A 24,020-nucleotide genomic window follows, 5' to 3' on the forward strand; every position below is an offset into this window, starting at 1 on the left:
CTAGCAGCAATTAAATTTTAATTAACTTTAATATTTGCTTAAAAACGATTATAATTTCACCCTAGTCGTTAAAAATCCCCAGTTACCCAGTTTAAACGCTTAGTTGTTTTAACCCATTGTATTTTACCATAAAAACAGGTTACCCGATATTTTGATCGCAATATCCTTACCTCCCCTTTCAATGTTTTATTAAACCAATATATGCTTGCCTATATGCCAGTATAAGCATTATATTTATAATTTGGAGGTTTTAGCCCATTTTCCACTGGTTATATCCCATGCCTGTCGGCAAACGCTGTTAAATTCAACTTTATATAACTGTTAGTATATGAAAAATCGAAGTTATCCATTGAAAAAACGGTTTAATTACCCGCGTTCCGAAATTTTTTTAAAATATAGAGCCCAAATGGTTTTAGAAGCAGGTACCGTAATATAAAGAACCGCCAATATCGAATATATTGACCTAAAAAAAGCGAATTGCTAATCCGACTTTATTCCAGGTAGGCCAAAACTGAAGGTGGTTCGTTAACATTAAAGGTTATTGTAAGCCGGAAGAATAAAATGTAACTCCTATATTCGTTCGATAATTGTCCAAATGTTTTTAATTATGTTATTATTTAAAGGTCGCGGACGTTTATAAGATAAACGATCGAGGGCCTATACTTAATTTATATATTTATTAAACAGCTTTCTGAATTGCTGTTGCCTAATGGAAAGCGGATTTCGTGTATAATCCTTTTTAAATTTGGTTTCCAGGTTTTGCAAATTAAAAATAAATTAGCAAAATCGTTTTTATTTATAACGGCAAACAGCGGCAATTTTAAATTAATTCCTTTGCGGCTATGCATATATAGACCTGTTATTAATTTCCACCATTTTTATTTTAAACTCGTGCTGGTTTATTGGGGGTATAATCGGGCTGTTCCGCAAATTTTTATCCATTATCGATATTTCCGGTATTATTGCTATTATATTTAATTAAAGTCGAGTCGAAAATAAAATCGTGCGGGTATTTGTTATTAGTGTACAATTTTTGTAACTTTCGCCGTAAAAACTTATAATCGGGTTTCCGTTCAGAGCCTAAACTGCGCAATTAACCAAAATAATACAAAAACGCGTTTGGGAGCTTATCGCAAAAAGTTTTTAGGGGAGTTTCGACCAATTTTAACCACGTTTTACCACCGCCGAAATAGACGAATATGCGGCCCAATGCTTCCATATCGTGGCGCCAAACTATTAAACAAATGTTAATAGGATACCGCTTATAGAAATTCAGGAAAAACTATTTTTTACACGTTCCGTTAATAGTAAAAACTAAGCTAAAACCAGTTACGTAAATAACGTTGTTTTGTGTGCCGATACCGATACAGAAGTTGTTAGGTTTAATATCCCCGTGGACAAATAATCTTCCATATATAAATTCCAGGCGAAATATTACCTGGTTAGCAATAAGCAAAATCAATTTAAAAAATAATTATTTACCGCAATATTCGAAAAGGTCCTGAAAAGTTGGCCCAAGCCTGGTAATAACAATCAGGCTTCCCTCCAAATGAAAAAAAGGGATGCCAATACCGCTTGCAAATAATTTGTACGCTGAAATTTCACCTTTAAGTCGGTGCTTTTCAGGATTTAATTTCAGGTTAATTTTCTCGCCGGTAATTGTGTTTTCGGCGTTATAATTTTCAAAATAGGAATGTATAATGCGGAAATTGTGCAAAATCTGACTTTTCATATTAACGTTTATAATGTTGGAAAAATTAACAATTTTTTTTTGTTCTGCGACTATAGAAGAATCGATGGGATCGAGACAAAAATTAATAACGGGTAAAAAGCTTTTAAAAAAGGGAAGTGGAATTTTACTAAAGAAGAAAATAGGCAACCAGGCTACCAATATATTTTACGTACCTTTGGCTTGTAATTTCCCTCGTTAATGTTAATTTGACGACGGTGACGCGATATTTGGGTATGAGTAAATGGGTAAAGGTAAACGAATATCTCCAAATAGGTACAACTATCCGGCTAATTTCAGCAATACGACTATGTTAGTATACGTAAAGCTCTGCCTGTGACCGCAAATGCACCCAGTAGGAGGCCTCCATTATGGATTGTGCTTACGATAAGGATATAAAATAGGGAGACATTAATAATAGAGGGAGTTGCAACGTCTGGGCACCTCGTTTACAAATTGCAGGGGTACCTAAGGACCCGGGCTCGCCGCCGTAATTTCCTATCCCCAACAGGCCATTTTTTGCCAGGCATTTAAGCCATTGGCGTATATATTTAAAAATAAAATTGGTTAAAGTTATTAACCCTCGGTTTTAAGCAAGGAGGTTTAAGCAGGTATAACGAAAAATCGATGGTAAAGTTGATGCTGGCCGTCAGGGGTGCATTTTGTAACGGGTTCGTTCCTATTGGCCTTTACTTTTATAGAGATTTTAGGATAATTTCGGGTAGCATTCCGGTCCTTAACTGTGATATGTTTTACGTCGATTTGCATTTTGCAAGGTTTTTCCCCCTAGCTGCTTTTTAAAGATGTATAATTTAAGAAATCGGGTATACAATTTTTTAGGGGTATTGCAATACTTTTGGGCACTGGGCTGATATGCAACGAAAAATTTTTTTAAAATAACCGGACCTTTGCAAAACAGCGTTGGCGAATTATGGTAAATAAAAATAACCATTAACGATTTAATTTGGCCTGAAAGCTACCAGGACCTCGATTTTGGCTTTCGCAGCTAATTATGTTTAAGTAATTCCAGGGAAATACCGGAAACGTTCCCGTTTGTCCTGGCTTCGCTACAACGTCAGGTTTTTTCAAAATTGCAATATGGTGTCAAAAACCGTCCGACTTTGCACTGGGAACGTTAATTGTAGGTTTAAATAAAGGTTTAATCGTTTACAGGTTCGCAGTTTTAATATTTTTCACAAATATTGTAGTTAAAGTTTTAGCACCGAAACCCTTATTAAATTTTAACCGTGGTATTTTTCTGGTATATAAACCCAATGTCGATATTATTTAATTTCATTTTTGGCATTTTAGGCCTGGAAATAGAGGAATTCCAGTAAATTTTTTAACGATTTGTACGCCAAATATGTAAAAAGCGGTTTTTATATCGTCGTTAGTAAGCCAAATACGTACAGTGCCCCTAAAACTGCACGATCACCTTTGTTAACCTCCAATCCATTCGCATAACAGGGCGAAATCCTTTAATTTTGGTCCGTTTACCATATTCCCGATATTGTCGTTAATATCGCCGTATTATCACCCACCAAATATGGCGATATGTTTATTTTACAACCGAAGCGAAAATGGTTCTCCGATATATAAGGGGAAAAGCTTTAATATTAAAATTATTATCGGCTTATACCTGTGAACATGGCTAGCGCAGGGCTAATTATATTAGCTACCCTGCATTATCTTATAACGGCTAGCACGGGCTAATTTTATTAGTCACCCTGCATCGAATAAATAAATAAATAACAAATAAAACGTATACCCGTTTATACACACAAAGCTTTATATATCACGTCTTTGTTCATAGTTTCAACAACAAAACAAATACGTCATATTTAATCTAGCTTAGTGGTATAATGCACGTACCATAATCTATATTATATATACGTTGAAGTGCGTGGGTTCGAATCCCGTTGTGGTCGCAGATTTTCTGTGCATGCATAAGCACAATAGGCCGTTAGGCTCAATGGGCCGTTAGGCTCAATAGGTCGGCAGGTCAGTCACATAAATAAGGCCAAATTATGTGACGTGACCCCGCATTCCGGACATCCGGATCGAAGATCTGCACCTCCGGATTCGAACACGTAATTCACAACTTAGCCTTAGATTTATCACCTTTATAACCTTCATCGATTCAACGATTCAACGAATCGATTGTGCAACAATATATTATCTCTATTACCCGCTAGCAAACGGTTATCTGCCATTTCAACGTTCCATCAGCCTTATACGTGATCCACCTTTCCCCGCGTTCAAAATTAAGCTTATTTTATCTCGTAACCTCCTCACAGGTTATAAGCCCGGATTAGCTCATACCAACGAGATCGATACCAATACCATTAAATCCATCGACTATTCTTCAGCCCTATCTCGGATCAACCCGAGCCTTATACCATTCGATAGCTCTATTCACGCCCTATCCAACGGTATAATTACCGAAACCGGAATCGCACGCGCCGTCGAGAGAACCCGACCTTTACCTATACCTATTTATATACCTCAACAAACATTCGCTTATATTTTCACCGCTATTCGACCTATCGATACGAGACCTATACCATCCGAAAGCTCCTTTTAAGACCTATTTAACCGAATAACCCTTTCGACCCTAACCCCGACCGTTACCGAGATACAATACAAATAAGAGACCCTTTATTCAAGATGGCTACCTTCGACAAAATCCCAATGGTAACCCTTAAGGGCACCGAGAATTACGTTATTTGGGCTATTTGTGCTTAAGCGGCTTTGGAAGTGAAGGGACTCGCATGTACCCTGGAGCAAAAGGAGGGAGTTGTTATTAACCTCGACGCTAATAATAATATGGAACCCACTGGTATCCCCAGTGGTATCCAGAGTGGTAGTAATACCCTTGAACCTCTGGATTATACAAACAAAGATACGCTGGCTTTAGCCTTTATAAAATCACTGTGCGATAATAAACCTTTTTTATATATAAAAGAATGCATTTCTGCGTACGAAGCCTGGAATAAATTAAAAAATATATATAATCCTGAAGGCTATACTTCGGATTTCCTTTTATTAAAGGAGTTTTATTCGGCTGTACCAAAATCGTTTAATAATATCGAGGTTTATTTGAATAAAATAAAAGAGTTATATTTAGTTTTGAAATTTAAAGGTTTAATTACTCAAGATAAGGTTATTATAACCTGGGTATTAAATATTTTAAATCAAAATTGGACCTCTTTTGCACAGAATGTTATTCAAAAGCTACGGTATAATTCAAATAAATATACGTAGATTTACTATTTGCCAATATTTTAAATGAATGTCGTGCTGAGGATAATATTAATAAACATTATACCGTATCGTTGAATGAACTTTTGACCTTTAATAAGGTTAATAATGAGGTAAATTTTTTACCCATTAATAATTATAATAATAATTACCCCAATAACGGGAATAAAGCTGATTATTTGAATTTGGGACATTACTGTTTTACAACGTTTGTTCCAAATTTAATTTATTCTGACTTTAATCCACATATTGTATTGCACTCTACTATAAAGTCCTCCAATTTTATTATAGACAGTGCAGCAACAATTTATACATGTTGCAATATACAATATTTAACAGACGTTAAAAATATAAATACGATTGTTAAATGGGGTAATGCTTCCCACTTAAATATAAATAAGATGGGAACTATAAAAGTCCAGTTCAATGATACAGGTATAACAGAAACCATAAATAACGTGTACTATGTACCAGAATTTGGGTTCAATATACTCTCTGTTGCACAACTACATAATTATATTATAACCTTTATAAACAATAAAGTAATAGTGATACATAAAAAACATAAACATAAAATAACAGAAGGTTATAAAAATAATGGGCTATATATTCTACCTACCCAAATTGTGGAAAATAATTGTATATTACATGCGGAAGAAAAGTCGAATAATAACGATATTTCTTCCAATGCAATATATAAATTACACGTTAAATATGGGCATATAGGGTTAACACCCCTATTGCAGTTAATAAAGATAAATAAAATAAAAATATCCAAAGACGATATATATAATTATAATAAATATACGTGTGAGATTTGCTTAACTGCAAAATCCAATCGGAAAATAAACAGGACTTCTGCAAATATTATGAATTATAATATATTAGACAGAATCCATTCCGATTTAGGTGGACCCATAAATCCACCCACGTATAATTATTATAAATATTACATAACGTTTTTGGATAAAAAGTCACGTTATTTACGTGTTGCGTTGTTAAAAACAAAGGCTGATGCCCTAGAGGCATTTAATATATATAAGAAACAAATGGATAATAATACCGTTAATATAAATGGTAAAAGAACAATAAAAGAGTTTTTTACCGATAATGGAGGCGAATATATAAGTAACCAATTTAAAATTGCGTTACAGAATAACGGTATTATACACCATTTTACGCCTGCATATACAAAAGAGCCAAATGGGTTAATAGAACGTATAAATTTAACCCTATTTAATAAGGTCAGGGCTATGCTATTTAATAGCAAAGCGCCTAACTATTTATGGGGTGAGGGTTTATTAGCCGCTGTATACCTATATAATAACACCCCACATACGGCTTTAAATATGCAAACGCCAGCCAATATATTTCACAATATAAGTGAAAATAATATAAATAATAATGCAATTTACGTAAATAATTATATATGACCTTGGGGATGTATTATTTACTATAACGATAACCATGATAAAGAGAAGCTTGAACCTCGAAATAAAATTGGTATTTTAGTAGGTTTTACACCTAATATAAAGATATATAAAATATGGGACCCATATAAAAGGAAATGTCTCCTGGTCAAAGATATTACCTTTATAACGGATAAATTTTATCCACATATAAACATCGAAAATACCACTATAAATAATAATAACATAAACGAGGTCGAATTCTCTTTACCAGATTTCGAAGTAAATCCAGTAAATAATACAAATATAAATAAAGATAATAACGTTGATAAAAATAACATTAATAACGTTAATAACGCGAATAACGTTAATAATGCTGATAAGAACAACGTTGTTACCAATAACAATAATCCCCAAGCAGCTAACAATTCGTCTATAAAAATAAACATAAACAATAAACCCCCAATAAATTCTGCAGAATATAAAATATATAATGACGTTCTATTTACGATACGTGATATCAATAAGTCGTTAAAATTTAATTTTAACGAAGATAATTACGTATTAATAACAAATTCGTTAATAGAACCGAATACCTATAAACAAGCCATGGAAAGCCAAGATTGGGAAAATTGGCTGCAGGCTTGCAAAGACGAAAATAATAGCTTAACAGAATCCAATACCTTTACTATAACGGATTTACCTCCAAATAAAATAGCTATAACTGGGCGCTGGGTTTTTAAGAAAAAACCCTTGAATAATATAAATAATATTCGTTTTATTACGGATATTAATAAACGGTATCGTTATAAAGCCAGATGGGTAGTACAGGGATTCCACCAAATTATGGGTGTTGATTACCTGGATACCTTTTCTACAACTTGTAGAACAGAAACCTGGCATATACTTATAATGCTAGCATTACATAAAGGGTGGTACGTCATTCAATATGACGTTAAGAACGCGTTTTTACACGCAGATATCGATACCGAAATATATATAAAGTTACCTACAGGGCTATATACAGATAAAAAGTATATAAATAAAGTGGGTAAATTAAATAAAGCCCTGTATGGTCTAAAACAAGCGCCTAGACTTTGGTATAAATACCTTACCAAAACGCTGATAAAGTTAGGTTTTACTGTTTTCCCATACGACGAAGGCGTATATATAAACCAAGATAATAATAGCCAATTTTTTGGCATTATTATAGTTTACCACGTCGACGATATTTTGGCATTTAATGCTGATTTATCGTTATTGGATATTCTTTATAAAGAATTATCCAAATATATAAAAATAGAATGTATGGGACCTGTATCCAATTTTTTGGGTAATAGGATAACTATAAATAAAAACAATAAAACCGCTTTTATTAGCCAGGAAGATTATGCCAATAAAATATTGAATAAATTCAATATTATAAATAACGAAAAACCTTTTACCATTCCGGGGGTACCAGGTTTAAAATTCGATATAAATAAACATAAAGCTACAAAAGAGGAAATCAAAAATTTCCAACAGAAAGTAGGCTCATTACTATATTTAGCAATAAAAAGCCGCCCAGATATAACATATTGCACGTGCCTAGCCGCCAGGTTTATGGCTAATCCTGGGGCTGAACATTTCAAGATTCTTGAAAATGTTTTTAAATATCTGCTAAAAAATCCCACTTTTGGCCTACAATATAACGTTAATAATATATCCCAACATAACGTTAACAATAACGGATCCAATAAAAATAACGTTAACGAAAAGTCAATAAATAATATAAATAACATAAATAATATAAACCTGCAGGATAAAAGCCAGAAAAATAACGATAATATATTATTTATTAAGGGATATACAGACTCTGATTGGGCTAAAGACCTAAATCAAAGACGTTCCACTACTGGATATATATTTAGCCTGTCCAACAGTTATAACATAAATAACGATAACAATATAATAAGTTGGACTTCTCAACTTCAGAAAACGGTAGCTTTATCGTCGACTGAAGCTGAGTATATGGCTTTACGGGACGCCGTTAAAGAAGCCATATATTTAAATAATATGCTAAATTATATAAATAATAATTTAAAGTTGGGTTTTAACATTAAAACCCCTTTAATTTTAGTGGATAATACGTCTACCATAAAGCTCGCGGAAAACCCGGAATTTTATAAAAGATCTAAACATATCGATATAATATATCATTTTAGCCGCGAAGCTATAAATAATAATTTAGTTGAGTTGAAATATACCAACTAAGTTAAATATAGCTGATTTTTTAACGAAATCAATACCCGGACTTTTGCATAAGGATCTATTATCCTATGCAAATGTTAATAACGGTGCAGAAAATAACGATAAATAAATAAATAAAACGTATCCACTCGATAATTTGTTTATTATTTTATATAATAAATAAATTACGGGGGTATGTGAACATGGCTAGCGCAGGGCTAATTATATTAGCTACCCTGCATTATCTTATAACGGCTAGCACGGGCTAATTTTATTAGTCACCCTGCATCGAATAAATAAATAAATAACAAATAAAACGTATACGCGTTTATACACACAAAGCTTTATATATCACGTCTTTGTTCATAGTTTCAACAACAAAACAAATACGTCATATTTAATCTAGCTTAGTGGTATAATGCACGTACCATAATCTATATTATATATACGTTGAAGTGCGTGGGTTCGAATCCCGTTGTGGTCGCAGATTTTCTGTGCATGCATAAGCACAATAGGCCGTTAGGCTCAATGGGCCGTTAGGCTCAATAGGTCGGCAGGTCAGTCACATGAATAAGGCCAAATCATGTGACGTGACCCCGCATTCCGGACATCCGGATCGAAGATCTGCACCTCCGGATTCGAACACGTAATTCACAACTTAGCCTTAGATTTATCACCTTTATAACCTTCATCGATTTAACGATTCAACGAATCGATTGTGCAATAATATATTATCTCTATTACCCGCTAGCAGACGGTTATCTGCCATTTCAACGTTCCATCAGCCTTATACGTGATCCACCTTTCCCCGCGTTCAAGATTAAGCTTATTCTATCTCATAACCTCCTCACAATACCGAGGGAAACGTCCGTGCCGACGGTAACGTTTCGGCCCGTAATAAATAAACGATTATATTATATATATTGGTTTTACCATTTTTTTTTCGGTTGGTAAAAGGTCGAAACGCTATTTTTATTATATTTAACCAAATTAATTAAATAGGGCGGCGCCTTTTCCGAAATATTTGGTGGAAATTTTTTGGTGTATATTTTATATTTAATCCATTAAAAACCTCCACCAATTATTTTACAAATTGGAAAACGGCGCAAAAATATAAATTTAAATTAGCAATATAACCGTATAATTTATTTTTAATTTGCTGCAGGGAAATTTTTAGGCGTATTACGTACTCGCCTGTTCCTTGGAACAGAAATTTAACGGACATTTATATAAAGGCATCCAATGGTGTTACGGTGTAACAAACGCGCGTATACCCGTTGTTCGGTACCAATAGGAATCGATTCCTATGTAATGCTCGATATATTTATACCTTATCCAAGCGGACCATGCATCGACCTAAAGCCTGGCCGCACCTGCAATATATTAATGCTATTATTTAACGTCCATTGGTGTTTGTAAAAAATGAGATTTTCTATTTGTGAAAATAGGTTTAAATTTTTATCCCTGTATGCAACGAACAAAGAATTGTGTGGTTATATTACATATACAAAACCAAACCCTAAGGAAAAGCATATCGAAACAAAGCCACCCTTTACCAGTAATATTTATATCCTTTTTCGTTTTTCCCTGCTGGTGCTGAATCACTGTTTTTCTTAAAAATATAATATTACTGGAAACGATCGGTTTAGGTGATTAAATAATAATTTTGGTAAGGGTAGCGTAAGGCCGCATAATCGTTTGCAGGTTTGCACATCCAATATGCTTTAAAAATATAGCAATTAGCAATTTAGCACCGAAAAACTGCTAAATTGTAACTGTGGTGCCTTTAACAAAGTCCCGCTTCAATTTCAGTTTGGTTTTTGCTTCGCATTTTGGAAAAACTGAAACTAGCTGCTTTAATTTTGGCATAAGGTAGCCACACAACTATTACGGGTTACGTGGTTAAATTGTCAATTACCCACCAGCGCCAAAGTTACCGGATGTGTGTTCGTCACCCGGTAATGTAACCCAACGCGAAATAACCATATACCCAAACGGGTGTATCCAAAAGGAGGTCTATAGCACTCCTTTGCAAATTGGTTATATTTGGAAACGAGCCACGCTGGCGATATTAAATGTAACCATTATACCTGTTAATTACATTAATACAATTTTAAACGACCGAATTATTCCCAAACGCCAAATTCTACCTGTTTTTCAAATTTAAATGGGTGTGCGACGTGGGTGGTTTTTATTTATTTTGGGGCAAAATTGTAAATGGGAAAATTTATATAAATTGAAAGGTAGTAATTAACTAAATACCTGGGAGCTTAAATATTTTTTATTATTTCCAATCCGCAACGCATCCACAAATTTCCCAATTTTGAAATATTATTCCAAAAGCCAGGCAATTAAAAAATGCGCTATTATAAATTAATGTTTCAAAAAACTGCGCCCAAATTATTGGGAATAATGACGGAAAACAGAAATTTCATTTTTAGCTCGCATTTTTTACATGCAAAAAACCAGAAATGGCAATATAATCTCGGGGAGCCGAGGATAACACTCGGGACCACGTCCGGGCTCTCCCTGGGATCTTTTTAAGACCAATTAGCCGCGAAAACCGAAACCAGGTTTTTTAAAACCGTTTAGGTTAAATTAAATCGTTGGTGGTTGCCTTTGTTTATTATAGTTTTCCAATATAGCTATGTAGGGATAAGTTTCAAAATTTATTATTTTTTTACAATATAGCGCGCTATTAGAGAAGTTCGTTGCATATTTACCCAGGTTTGGATTAATCGATAAACGGCGATACCCCTGAAATGCTATATAACCTTTCTAGGGTATAAATCGACACAAATATATCCCAATTAAACACCTGAACGTTACCCGAATCGCCCAGTTAAAAGACACCATGGAGGGAAAAGCCAATAGGAATAAGTCCGGTATAAAACGCACTGTTTAAAAAAGCTAATATTAATTTTAATTTCGACTTTTTCTGGCGAATTATAGTAAATAAAAGCAACCACCAACGACTTAATCTAACATTTTTCCGCGGGAAAGGTGCGTTATTCGACGGGTTTATTATTATTGGCCTGCATCGCATTAAATGGCATTCTATTAGTAGGGGAATGCATTACATTTTTTTGCGCCATATAAAACAGGCTTTTCGCTATATTAAACTTGTCGCCTTTTTAAGGTTGATATAAATAGCATTATGTATAAATTTATTTACCAATTGAAAAAATATCGCTTTAAAATAATGGATAACGGAATTATAAATTTATAAAGGTGTTTGCTATATTTTCTACTAAATTTAAAGGATAACAAAAAGATAAAGGCAAAACAAAAAAAGATTTCCAAGGTTGGGCATAATCTGTAAAACCTGTGTAACCCCAAAGGAACAATAATTCGGAGTAAATATTCCCCGCAAATTAATTTAAAACGCATATGGCCCGTACATTAGCTTTCGATAATCCATTAAAATAAGATTTTCTGTTCCTGTTAAACCATTGAAAAAAGTAGTATATAATAAGGCAATAGTCCCTTAAACGATATATGTAAATTACCCTTTAAAACCTTAAAGCTCGATGGTCGATTATTTGCCTTTTTTATTTTCTAAATTGCCTTTACAATCGGGACATTTGCCTTTTTTGTACGAACGATGTTTTTTTCTAAAAACTACAACAATTATTTCCACCGGTTGAAACAATATATTGCTCCGTTACCTCGTCGATTTGGTGCCCACAATTTTTATAAATTATACAGGGGAAAGTACACATGTCTGCTGCTATTTAAATATTAATTAGGTTTAATAAACAAAATAAAAAAAAATTAAAATAAAAGCCAGTTAAAACCAACCTTGCAATGGTTAAAAGGATGGAAAAAAAACCCGATAATGATTTAAACGGCGTTCGGGGGTAATTAATTACCTCGACTTTTAATTGTCTATTATATTAAAATAAGGGTTATTAAGCAAACATTTCCCAAAACGATTGAAAAGGAGTGAAAAAAACCAAAATATACCTTGGATTTTAAAGTGAAATAACTGGTTGGAATTTGGGGCAAAATTTGTGGAATATAAATGCGAAAAAGGAGTTTTCAAACAAATGTTGTTTGGAAAATAATTTTCCTATTTATAAATAATAGGATATTGGTTTTTTGGCGTTGCATTTTACCTGTTTAAAAGGTTGCCAAATATATGGTTTTTAGCTCAATTTTGGCCGAACCGGTCTGTGGTGACGTAGCTTCAGGGCGAATTGGGATGGATATCGTTATATAAAAGTAGATCGGCCGGTAGGAATATCCCCGGTAACATCATGGGAGGTTAGTTAGGTTTACAGGATAGGTAATATTTTTGTAACCGGCAGGCGACCACATGCAGCCAAAACAGGCTTTTCGCTTAAGTTTGGCAGGCAACCTTTTGACAATTTTACCAAGTTAATATTAATTTATCCCAAATCTTTTAATTGCTGATACCTTATTACACCGTTTTTCTAATTTTCTAATTAAAGCTTTCGTCCAAGATACCACCTGCATTTCAACCGCTGTCAATCCCGGATTTAATATAATAAAAAAAGCGATTAAAAACTCCACCATCCATTTTTGGAACCAGGTAAAAATAACAAAAAAGTCACCCCACCGAGGTTTGATTACGTATAATTATATAATAATATATTAGTTTAACTATTTTATTAAAGCTAATTTGCCCTATATTTTTCGGTAATGGACTAATACCGTTTTGGGAAAAAAACTTAATATAATTATAAAAAACCTTCCGGATAAAAGGATATATTAGGTAAATAAAATAAAATTATACTAATTGGTAAAATCCTCCTGCGACCGCAATTACACCGGGAAATTTTTGCGGTAAATTGTGCCTGTTTTAAAAATATAAACCGGGGAATTACTAATAAAAAATACGCCAAAATACCTGGAAATTTGAAAAATTATTTTGCCGATTCCACCGCAGCGATTTCACTTTTCGGTAATACCAACAACAGCGTTTCGTACATTTATATTTTATTAATATCCGTTCGCTTATTTCCCAATTTATAACGCAAAATTTAACGAACCCCGGAATAAATCTTATAATTAAACTTATTTTGGTTTGCGGGTATAACCATTATTATCCGGTATAATTAATCGAATCCCCCCGGTTTTACGCTGTTTTCCCAACAAAACGCGTCCATTATATATATAATAAATAATATTAATAATAAATATTTTAAAAATTATAATGCGGGATTTATATATTTCAAACACCCGAAATTTAGATAATCCGTTATTTAACAAAATAACCTTTTTTTCGTCGTTTTTTTCGTTCCATTTTAACACGAAATTATTAAACCGCTAAATTTTCCCCGGTTCCTATAAACGGTTAATAAATATAGTTTGCGTTAAATAAAATTTGTTGGATAGGTTTTTTCGGTATATTATTGCATTTTATTTAACAAAATTTAATTCGAATATAAATAGGAATTTGGCAATATTTACCGGGTTAACGGTTATTACCAAGTAAAATTGTTTTTTAAAAGCCCGTATAATATTATTAATTAACCCAATTTTTCAATTTAATTGGTTTCCGAAAACCTAAAAACGCCAATTAAAAAATTAAAAATTTTTATCCCCGTTTTTTACGGTTAAAATTATAATTAACCAATTTTAATTTTGTTTTCGGCCCCGAATATGGATTGCCAATATATGTTAAATATTTTCCGAACGTGCGTATCGCGGCAGGGTTAAAAAAAGCGAAATTTTAAATAAAACGACCCCGTTTTTAATATATTTGCCTGTTAATAAAGCCTATAACCGTAATAAAACCTTTTAAAATAATTGTTCCTCCGTAAATGCAAACGGAGCGACAACGTAACGTAATAAGTACGAACCCGTTATTTAAATATTTGCAAATCGTTGGAAAAATAATAAATAAATACCAATTTCCGTAAAATATTAATTGTATAAAAACGGGTTACCCAATATTAAATCCTGCTGGCAGGAATTAAATAATAGGTATAATTTGCTTCCGTTGGTTTCCACCGGATGTTTTTATTTATAATATAGGGTATTTATTAATAATATAGGGCAATGTATAAATGTTTTAAAATATGTTAATAAATAGGGCCAAAATAATTTGGTTTTGGGCCATATATACAAATTTTACAATAAATAATCGCCGGCGCCTTTGCAGGGTTTAACCCTGTTTTGGGGCGTAAGGCCGACAGGAAACCAAAAAAAGCGATATTATGGGTTAAAATTTGGAAATACTGCGCCCAAAAATTTAGCAATAATAATAGTTGGCGTTTGTTTATAATTTTACTTTCCGCTGGGAATATTTACCTTTGGAATTGTTTAAACCCAATTAACCGCGATATTTTAAATTAAATACGTTATCGGGGGTTGCTTTTATTTATTATAATTTACCAATACGGTTGTGCAAAAGTTGGATTTTTTTAAAAATTATTGCGGTAAATTAAAATTTGTTATAGCTTTTTACTAAAAAAGTTCGTTGTATATTAGGCCAGGTTTAATTAATATTATATTTTTTCGCCTTTTCAAATTTTGCCTAAAAGTAATAAGCGGCAATACCCCTAAAAAGTTGCATGCCCCCCTTTTGTCAATATATACCTTATTAATGAAGCAGCTGGGGCGAAAAGTGTTGCAGGGTGCGAATTGGCACAAATGTATCCTTGTTAATTGCCGGTGTTGTTGGTTCGTGGGCAGACATACGAGTGAGCAGATTACGTGTGCAACTACGTAATTACGGAACACGTTGTAAATATTTTAACAAATCCGTGCGGCTACGTGGATAGTTACAAAAGTTAGATAAATAACATGCATTAGAATACCGTTATTTCGTTATATTGTTTTTACCGATCGCAGCGATCATACGATTCCTATTAATAGGTGTAACATTTGGACCATAAAATTACCAAACCCTAACCCTAACCCCTGACCAACGACCCACCAGGGTAATATTTTTATTTACGTCGCGTCAAGTTTAAAACCTTGTTTGTTTCTTTCCCATTCCTTAAAATAGAATTTTCGTCGATAGGTGCCAATAGATTAGCTTCCGTGCTATATTTACCCTGGCCGTAACAACCGGAATATTACCACATATTATCCGTTAAAGTAAAAGCCAATAGGGACGAACCCGTTACAAAACGCACCCATTAAAAAACCAGCATTAAAACCTCCCCGCCGAATTTCCATTTTAAAGGAGGGGTATTGTCAAATCTTTCGCCAATGGGAATAAACCTCGCTATTAGTTCAACCGATATTCGGCATATATTTGCCCCACCAGAATTTGGTAGGTATTAATTAAATATTTATTTATTCCGTAATAAATTGGATAAATGGGCGACTAACCCACCCCGGGTCCATTTGACTTTTGCTCCGAAAAATATCCCTAGGGTTATTTATCCAAATGCCTTTGGTTAACAACGTATATATACCTAAGTTAATATAAAATGGCCAAACCTTTGGAAGGAGGGTAACTTTCGAAAAAATGTTTATGGGAACAGTTTCGATCGATATATTAAAAAACGGTGTAACGAATTTAACGTTACCATATTATAGCCTTTAAATTATTTATAAAAGAATCGTTTGGTCGACCCAATTAAGCATTTTTAATGGAATTGCTTCGGTATCGTCCTCCACGAAAACGGGATTTAAATTTACAATTCTTTTAAACCAATTTTGCCCTAAAACTGGCCCTCAAAATCCTGCGCTTAAAACGAGCGAAAGGGCTAAAGGGAGCAGTATTGTAAGGTGCCGTTCGGTACAAATATATCTCAATTAAATACCTAATTATTTTAAAAGGTTTAATAAAGGTAAAGGCCAATATAAACGAACCCGGTACAAAAGGTTTTTCTGTTATTAAAATTTCCCCGGTTTTCACCGTTAAATAAGGCATATTATTACAGGAACGTGATAGGAAGACCTTTGTTTTAAAATGTTATGAGGTGGTAAATATATTGAAAACCTGCAAGGTTAAATACGGTATAAATTAATGGGTGCATTTTGGGAATAAATTTTGGAAACTTTTAGCTGTTTAATAAAATGCATTTTGCTTACGTTAGGCATTTTGTATACTTTTATAGTTTTTCGGCTCCCAAAAGTTTTAACCTGTACCCCTGCTTCCCTCTTGCCTGTTATTATTTTCGTACTTTTACGTAATTATACCAGTGTTTTGTCCTGCAAGCTTGGTTTTATGAGCTTTTCATATTTTTCGGGTTTTCCGTGTTGAGCTTATGCTGCCGGGATATTGGTTTGCAATCTTAATTACCCCAGCAGATTTTAAACAGCTGTTTTATTAAACGGTGTGAAATTGGGACGATGGCGAACCAAAACACGCAAATTGGGAATATTATTATTATTAAATAAAAATTTATAAATTTAGCAGCATTTCCTATTAATAAAATTTTTGGAGGTTTAAATTTTTTTATCCTTTCGTTTAAATTTAATAATATAACCTTTTGCTGGTTTAAAAAATTAATATACGAATTTTATCCTATTTCCAACAAAAACCTATTACCTACCAAATATCGGCCAATTGTTAATATTTAAAACATTTTATTTACAATTTTATAAAAAGGTATAAATTTTAACTCCTTTAATTCTGGTCCGTTTATTACCATTCCCCATTTTGTCGTTAATATCGCCATATTATTACCTACCAAACATGGCGATATGTTTATTTTGCTACCGAAACGAAAATGGTCCTCCGGGGCAGGTTTTAAAGCAAAAACCAGAAAAATGCAACAATTGTGGAATTTAATATAACATTTATTACGGGAGCGGGGAATACGCGGGATACGGGTGTAAAAAGTGCTATAAACGGAAATATATTTCCACAAACGAAAATTGTTCCAATTGCGAAGGGAAAGGCTATAGCATTAAAATTATTGTCGAATTGTGCTAAAGGATATATCGGCGCCGACGGTAACGTTTTGGCCCGTAATAAGTAAATAACTATATTATAGCACCAAATTTAAATACCTGCCTATTTTAACAAAATAAATTTGGCGAATTTGTTTAAAATAGGTATAAATACGCAAATAATGAAAAAATTGGTTTTAAAAATATTGGATAAACAAATATATAATTGGGGCTTTTTTTTATTATAAAGCATTAAAATAATAACTTTTACCCAATAATTTTAGCATTTAAAAAATCCTAATAAATTTATAGCTAAAACTGTGTTAGCGTTACCATTTTTTTTCAATTGGCAAAACTATCCCCAAAGTGGTTGGGTGGGTATAATATGTTTATTACCGGAAAAAAAGGCCCTAAAAACAATACGCCCAAAATTCCAACGGATGGTAGGAATATTATACCTGGTTCGCACTTTTTGCATAAAAATAAAATAAAAAAAGCAATATAATTTTGGGGAGGCCGAAAACAAATATTCGGGAAAATGCAAATCCATATAAAAATATCCCAATTACGTGCCGGAGTGCGACGCCGAAATTACCTTAAAAACTTTATAAAGGTAAAAACTAATAGGAAAAACCCGTTATAAAATTTATTTTTAACCAATATATATATAGCGACCTGTTGGGGGTAGGCGATTATGGCGGCGAACCCGGGTTATTAAAATATCCCTGCAATTTGTAAATGGGGTATCCAGGTATTATAATTCCTTTTATTTGGGTAAATATCCTATAATACCGGGTGGTAAAAATTTCGTATTTGGTTCGCATTTTTTGCGTAAACGAAAACCGGAAACGGTAATATAATTTCGGGGAAATTAAGGATAAATATTTGGGAATACGCCTAACTTTTCCCCGGAAATATTTAAACCCAAACAGCTACGATAGCTAAAACTGGGTTTCGAAACCATTTAAATTGGGTTAAGGCGTTGGTGGTTGTTATAATTTTTTATAATTCGTTAATATAATTGTGCAATAATAAAGTTTAAAATTTATCGTGTTTTTATAACGCGTTATTAAAAAAGTTCGTTATATATCCGCCCAAATTTGGATTAATTAATAAACGGTAATACCCCTAAAATATTGTATAACCTAATAGGGTATAAATCGATACAAATATATTCCGATTAAATACCTGAACGTTATTCCAAACTACCCATTTAAAAGGCACTATAAAAGGAAAAATTAATAGGAATTAGCCCGCCATAAAATATACCCTTTAAAAAACCTTTTATCCTCGACTTTTTAATCCTTTTTACTTGAAATCGGGGGTTAATAATTTTAACCAATTTTATTTTTAATTATATACGCAAATTAATTAAATGTTTCGCAGGTAATAACCTATTAGGAATAGGAAATTACAGCAACGAGCCCGAATTTTTATATTTTTTATTATTGGTGTTTTCCGGTCGATATCCTTAAAATAGGCATAATTAACTACGGAAACCTCCTAATAAATGCATTTGCGGTTATAGGAGGATGGTTAAAAGCTTTATACCGTGCAGTAAATCCCGGGATATTATTATATAATTATCCTTTCCAAAAACTCCGTGAAAGTAAAAACTAATAGGAACGAACCCGTAACGAAAAATCCCTTTAAAATTAATTTCGCCTTTAATCCTTCGTCCTATATATATGTTTTTTTAGGTATTTGCCCCATAATTGCCACGAATTGGGTTCTATATTATACCTATTGTGGAATGTTTGCTTCTTATTATACAACCCCCCTCCGGATGATTTCCGAAACAGGATTTTTTTTTTTAAAACGTATCCAAAATACCATAGTTAAAATTTAGCAAGCTTTTCGGTGGCAAATTTTTAATTGCTATATTTTTAAAACAAATTTGCTTAAACTGCATCGGCCTGATTTTCCACCGGCTATAGTTTTTTTTAACTTAAAAAACGTAAAGTTTCGATTTTTTAACCATTTTAGAAATAGGTTATCGCCATAATTAGGAGGGTAATTTGTTCCACATTATGCTACCATAAAAGCCATAAACCCGTTAGGTTTCTAAATATTATATTACCGCCTTTAATTGCATCAATCTAACCAACCAAAACCATTTGCCGCCTCGATATAAATTGCTATAAAATGTAAATCATATATATACTGCTCAATCCTATTAAAACTAGTAGCAATTTGCTAACGATGCGCGGGTCGACCTATGCAATTTAGCACCAAATATATAGGACCCCGAATACCAGGCAGGAAATGTTATAGCAACAAATCCAAACCCCGCCAGGATCCGGTCATTTGGCAGTATTCCAAAAATTTGAACGAGCGCTGGAAACAGCCGGTAATATATTTTCGCTGGATAATAACCGTAAACGAGCAAAATTTCATAATTCCACCGATATAATTAGGTTTTTTAATATAATAACGACTTTATTAAATGCTTAAAATATTACGAATCGAATAAAAATAAATTTTACCCAAAATACCGCTAAATTAAGCAATATAGGCATTCTTTGCGCATATTCCATACTGAAAAAAAACCAAATTCGTCCCAACTTCAATAAATAATTGTTATTACCCTCGAATACCTGGTAAAACCCACGCGTTGTCACGTTTCCAAATAACGCCAATTTACAGTTTAACGCCGACGCTACCACTTGGGTTTCCGGCGGTTCGATATACGAACAATTTTCCCTATTAATTGCAAATTATGCATTACCTTTTTTACCAATCTAAACCATAAATCCAAACCAGCCATCTTTACTTATTAAACCGCATACATCTTTTACGGCAGCATTTTACAACGTTGCAACGTACCCAATTATGTTATTTGGTCCGCAAAACCAGATAATTTTTTTCGTTTCCCAACCTAAACCGTATATTTAAAAGCATTAATTTGCATACGGGATAACAATTGTGGGATTATATTTAAATTATAAATAAGCTAATTCCATATTATTTTATAATTTTTTGCAAAGCATTAGGTTTATATTCGCGTAATTATTTTAACCTCCGGCCACAAAACCAGGTATATTAGCAAAAAATACCTGGTTTTATAAATATAGGTCCCGGAATGTTAATAACTCGAAATGTAAAATAAAAAAACCTATTATATAACGTCCGAATGGTGGGAAACCGCCCAAAACCGCGATATTGGGATTATGGATATAACGGTCGCCAATTTTCCTCCCGTAACAACCTTTTAAAATATTAAATTATATTTGAACCTGCCAAATTAATATACCATTAAGCACGGGTTTTAATTAGTGGTGCGCGAAGCCAATGGCAATTCTGGAGCATATTTCTATTTTTACAAATAAAGATTCCCGTGGTACGAAAATCTTCTATGCACGACCAGGATAGGAAATTGAGGGCTTTGTTACGATTAAGGTATCGGGTAACCTGTTTTTATAGTAAAATATAGTAGGTTAAAACAATTAAGCATTTAATTGGGTATTCGGGGATTTTTAATAATTGGGGTGAAATTATAATCGATTCCTGGGTAAATAATAAATTAATTGCTAATAAATAATCCTAAACCAAGTTTTTCGTTTAACCGAATTCAATAATTTAACGGTTATTAAAAACCGATTTTTTTTCCAAAATTATTATTAAACACGTTTTAAAACATTAACCGAACGGATTATTAAAAACGGTTGGCGGGTAGCGGGTTTATAACCGGTTAATATAAATAAACTATATTATTAAACCCCCTATTTTTGGAAAATCGAAATTTTTAACAACACGTTCCAGCAAAACCTTGCCCAATACGCGTCCAAATCGCCTTTTTACCTAAAAGTTTTGGGAATATATCGCGTTCCATTTAAAATGGTTTTTTAATGGGTTGGAAACCCCGGAAAATGCGAAAAATATTAAATCGTAATTAGGCTTTTATTTTCGGTTAACCGGAAGCAATTCCATACAACGATTATTGTTTTCGAAAATCCAAAAAAATTGGGATTCCAAAAACCTAAAACTGGTAATAGCTGGTTTTCGAACTTTTGATTTATTTAGCCTACATTTAATTAATATAATTTTTGAATTTAATAATTAAAAGGGTAAAAGGTTTTTTGGTGGTAATTATTAAACAGTAAAATATATAATATATCCCGTGGTTACCATATATGTTTTTATCGCCGTTTCCCATAAGACCGTTACCCGAAACGTCCATCCTCAAAAAGGGTGACCCTGCGCCGCCGCCATTAGACCTTCGAGTTTTTCCCAAATTATCTCCCAGTCAATTTCCGGAAAATGCGGTTAACGACGATAAAAACGAGGATATATTGTTTCGCGCCTCGATAATTGCGATCCTCCCAATAAAATTAAGGTTAAGGAATATAAAATTTCCACGGTACCCTAAAAATTTCAACTTTATAATTTACAATTAGTGGTAAAGGGTATTTACCCAGCCATTTAATCGCCCTCCTAACCCCAATTAAAAATATTTTTAACGCAGGCTGCCCGAGGAAACAGGCCTCCAAAATAATTCGGTAACTGGCGAAAATAATACCGTTGGTCGATTATTCCGTTTACAATCGGATATAACAATATTCGGAAATAATCCCGGAAATAACCCAATAAATAATATCCGTTCCAATTCCTAACAAACATTAATGGAATACAACGCGGATAAACCCCTATTACGAGTTGTCGGTTTCGAATACTTTCCGAATCCACAGGCTCGTTTATCCCTGGTGGTGGCGGTTTCGCCCCCCGAATCCGACCAGCAAAAAAACTACCGCCGAATTGAATTGCATACGTATTTTTTTGTGAACGAGCGTTTTAAATTAAGCCTTTCCCGCGATATCAGGTTATTTTCCTCCAAACTTTATACGTAAACCGATTAGAAAATATTGGGCTTAAAATATAAATTAAATTAATAAGCGACAATTATTTGTTTTAACTGCTATAGGTTTATTAAACGGGTATGTTTAACCGCGTCCCGATTGGCCTGGGTATGCGTAGCAGTATGGCAGCCCTTTAAATTAAAGTACAATTTAACCAGGTTAGCCTTCGATCTCCAAAAGCGGTCCAACGGCGGGCTAACACAATTCCAAACTGAAATATGGGTTTTATTTTTTAAAAAAATGGATGAATAAACCTAACGTACAATCCCAATCGCGGCAATCCTAACGTTATTTTTTTCGGCTACAATATTTTCAAACTTTATAAGGAATTACCTAAACCAATATGTTTTTATTTATGCATTAACGATTATAAGGGTAAATCCCTATTTATATAATCCCAGAATTTCGATTCGTTAAAGCAATATATATATTAACCAAAAACTAAAAAAATATATATATTAAAAACGGTAATATAATTTTTTTTTTAAAAAACCCTTACAGGGTAGAGTTAATCTTCGCAAATCCTCGAAGGTTATTCCATATATTAAAAAAATTGTTTTAAACTAAACCTAAGGGATGGAAAAAATTATTTGCGTAACGCAAAAAAACCCCTTTCACAACCCCAAAACCCGAATTTTCCAAAAGATCCCAATTAAAATCTGCTTCCCTGTATTACAATGAAAATAAACCTGTTATATATAAAAATAAAAATATATATGAAACCGCTATAATAGGGGGAAAAAGGATCGGAGGGCTGCCGAGGTGGCGAATTTTGCAAAGTTTATAATCGACAAAACGGGTATAAAATTTTCTCGTTCACTTATAAAAGATAGTATTATAAATAAAGTCCTGGGGATGTAAATTATTAATTAGTTTTCACCAATTTTTAAAAGTTAATTTAATATATTTGTTTCACCGGTTATAAATGTATGGTCGCTTAAAAGGGAAAGTTAGCGGGCGCTAAACCCTTTTGTTTATAAACCTCGTCTACGCGTAAGGATTCGGGGTTAAAACAATGTAATTAGTGCGATTCGCTATACCTAATTATCTATTTTGTTTTTTACATACAAAAAAGAGTAAAATGCAATTTGGTTACAGAAAAGAGATAAAGGGGTTGTATGGAGTTGTGGATGCCTGAAAAATTAGGAATTCGGATTGCACGTAATATCTGCTTATCAGCGTGCATCCACACGCCCAAATGCGATGGTAATAATTATTATTCCAACAAAAAATAATATTTTTAAACTTTTTTTAAAATAATTAAAAGCTTATTAATAATATGTTTGAAAAAAATAAAATTATTTTAATATTATAAGAAATATTAAAAAAATATTTTTTGTTGGAATAAAGGGAATCGCGGTTAAATTAACAATAGAGCGATAATCCACGTGCAATGCCGTACAGGCCGATTGCACGTGATTCACCCGCCCAATTGCGGGTTTAAAACGGAAGGACGTTCAAAAGTTCACCTTTAGACAGTTTTATAGAAGACACATAATTATATACCTTTATATCCATATAACAAAGTTCTATTAATTGATCGACATTACGAAAAGCCTATTAACATTTTTATAATTTTTATAATATTGGTAGTATCGAAACCAGGCCAACAAGTTTATAGTGCAGTAAAATGCTTGCATTCCGACAATATTTGTAATTTATGCAAATGTGTTTCCATAAAAATTATCGATATAAAAAAGGAATTTGTCTATAGGG

The 24,020-nt window shown here is 33.1% G+C and overlaps 2 protein-coding genes across 2 annotated transcripts; both read left to right on the forward strand.

Moving 5' to 3' along the window:
* Positions 1 to 21,581: 21,581 nt before the first annotated feature.
* PpBr36_02311 (uncharacterized protein) lies at positions 21,582 to 22,061 on the forward strand (the record flags this gene model as incomplete). The annotated part of the gene is made up of 2 exons (XM_029889493.1): positions 21,582 to 21,808; positions 21,914 to 22,061. 2 exons carry the CDS (start codon positions 21,582 to 21,584, stop codon positions 22,059 to 22,061), a joined length of 375 nt encoding a protein of 124 aa, XP_029754057.1.
* A 9-nt stretch (positions 22,062 to 22,070) lies between these two features.
* Positions 22,071 to 23,165, forward strand: PpBr36_02312 (uncharacterized protein; the record flags this gene model as incomplete). Its single annotated transcript, XM_029889494.1, has 2 exons — positions 22,071 to 22,216; positions 23,039 to 23,165. 2 exons carry the CDS (start codon positions 22,071 to 22,073, stop codon positions 23,163 to 23,165), a joined length of 273 nt encoding a protein of 90 aa, XP_029754058.1.
* Positions 23,166 to 24,020: the final 855 nt, after the last annotated feature.

The sequence above is a fragment of the Pyricularia pennisetigena genome, chromosome 3, assembly GCF_004337985.1.
Source record: "Pyricularia pennisetigena strain Br36 chromosome 3, whole genome shotgun sequence".
NCBI classification, from domain to species: Eukaryota; Fungi; Ascomycota; class Sordariomycetes; order Magnaporthales; family Pyriculariaceae; genus Pyricularia; species Pyricularia pennisetigena.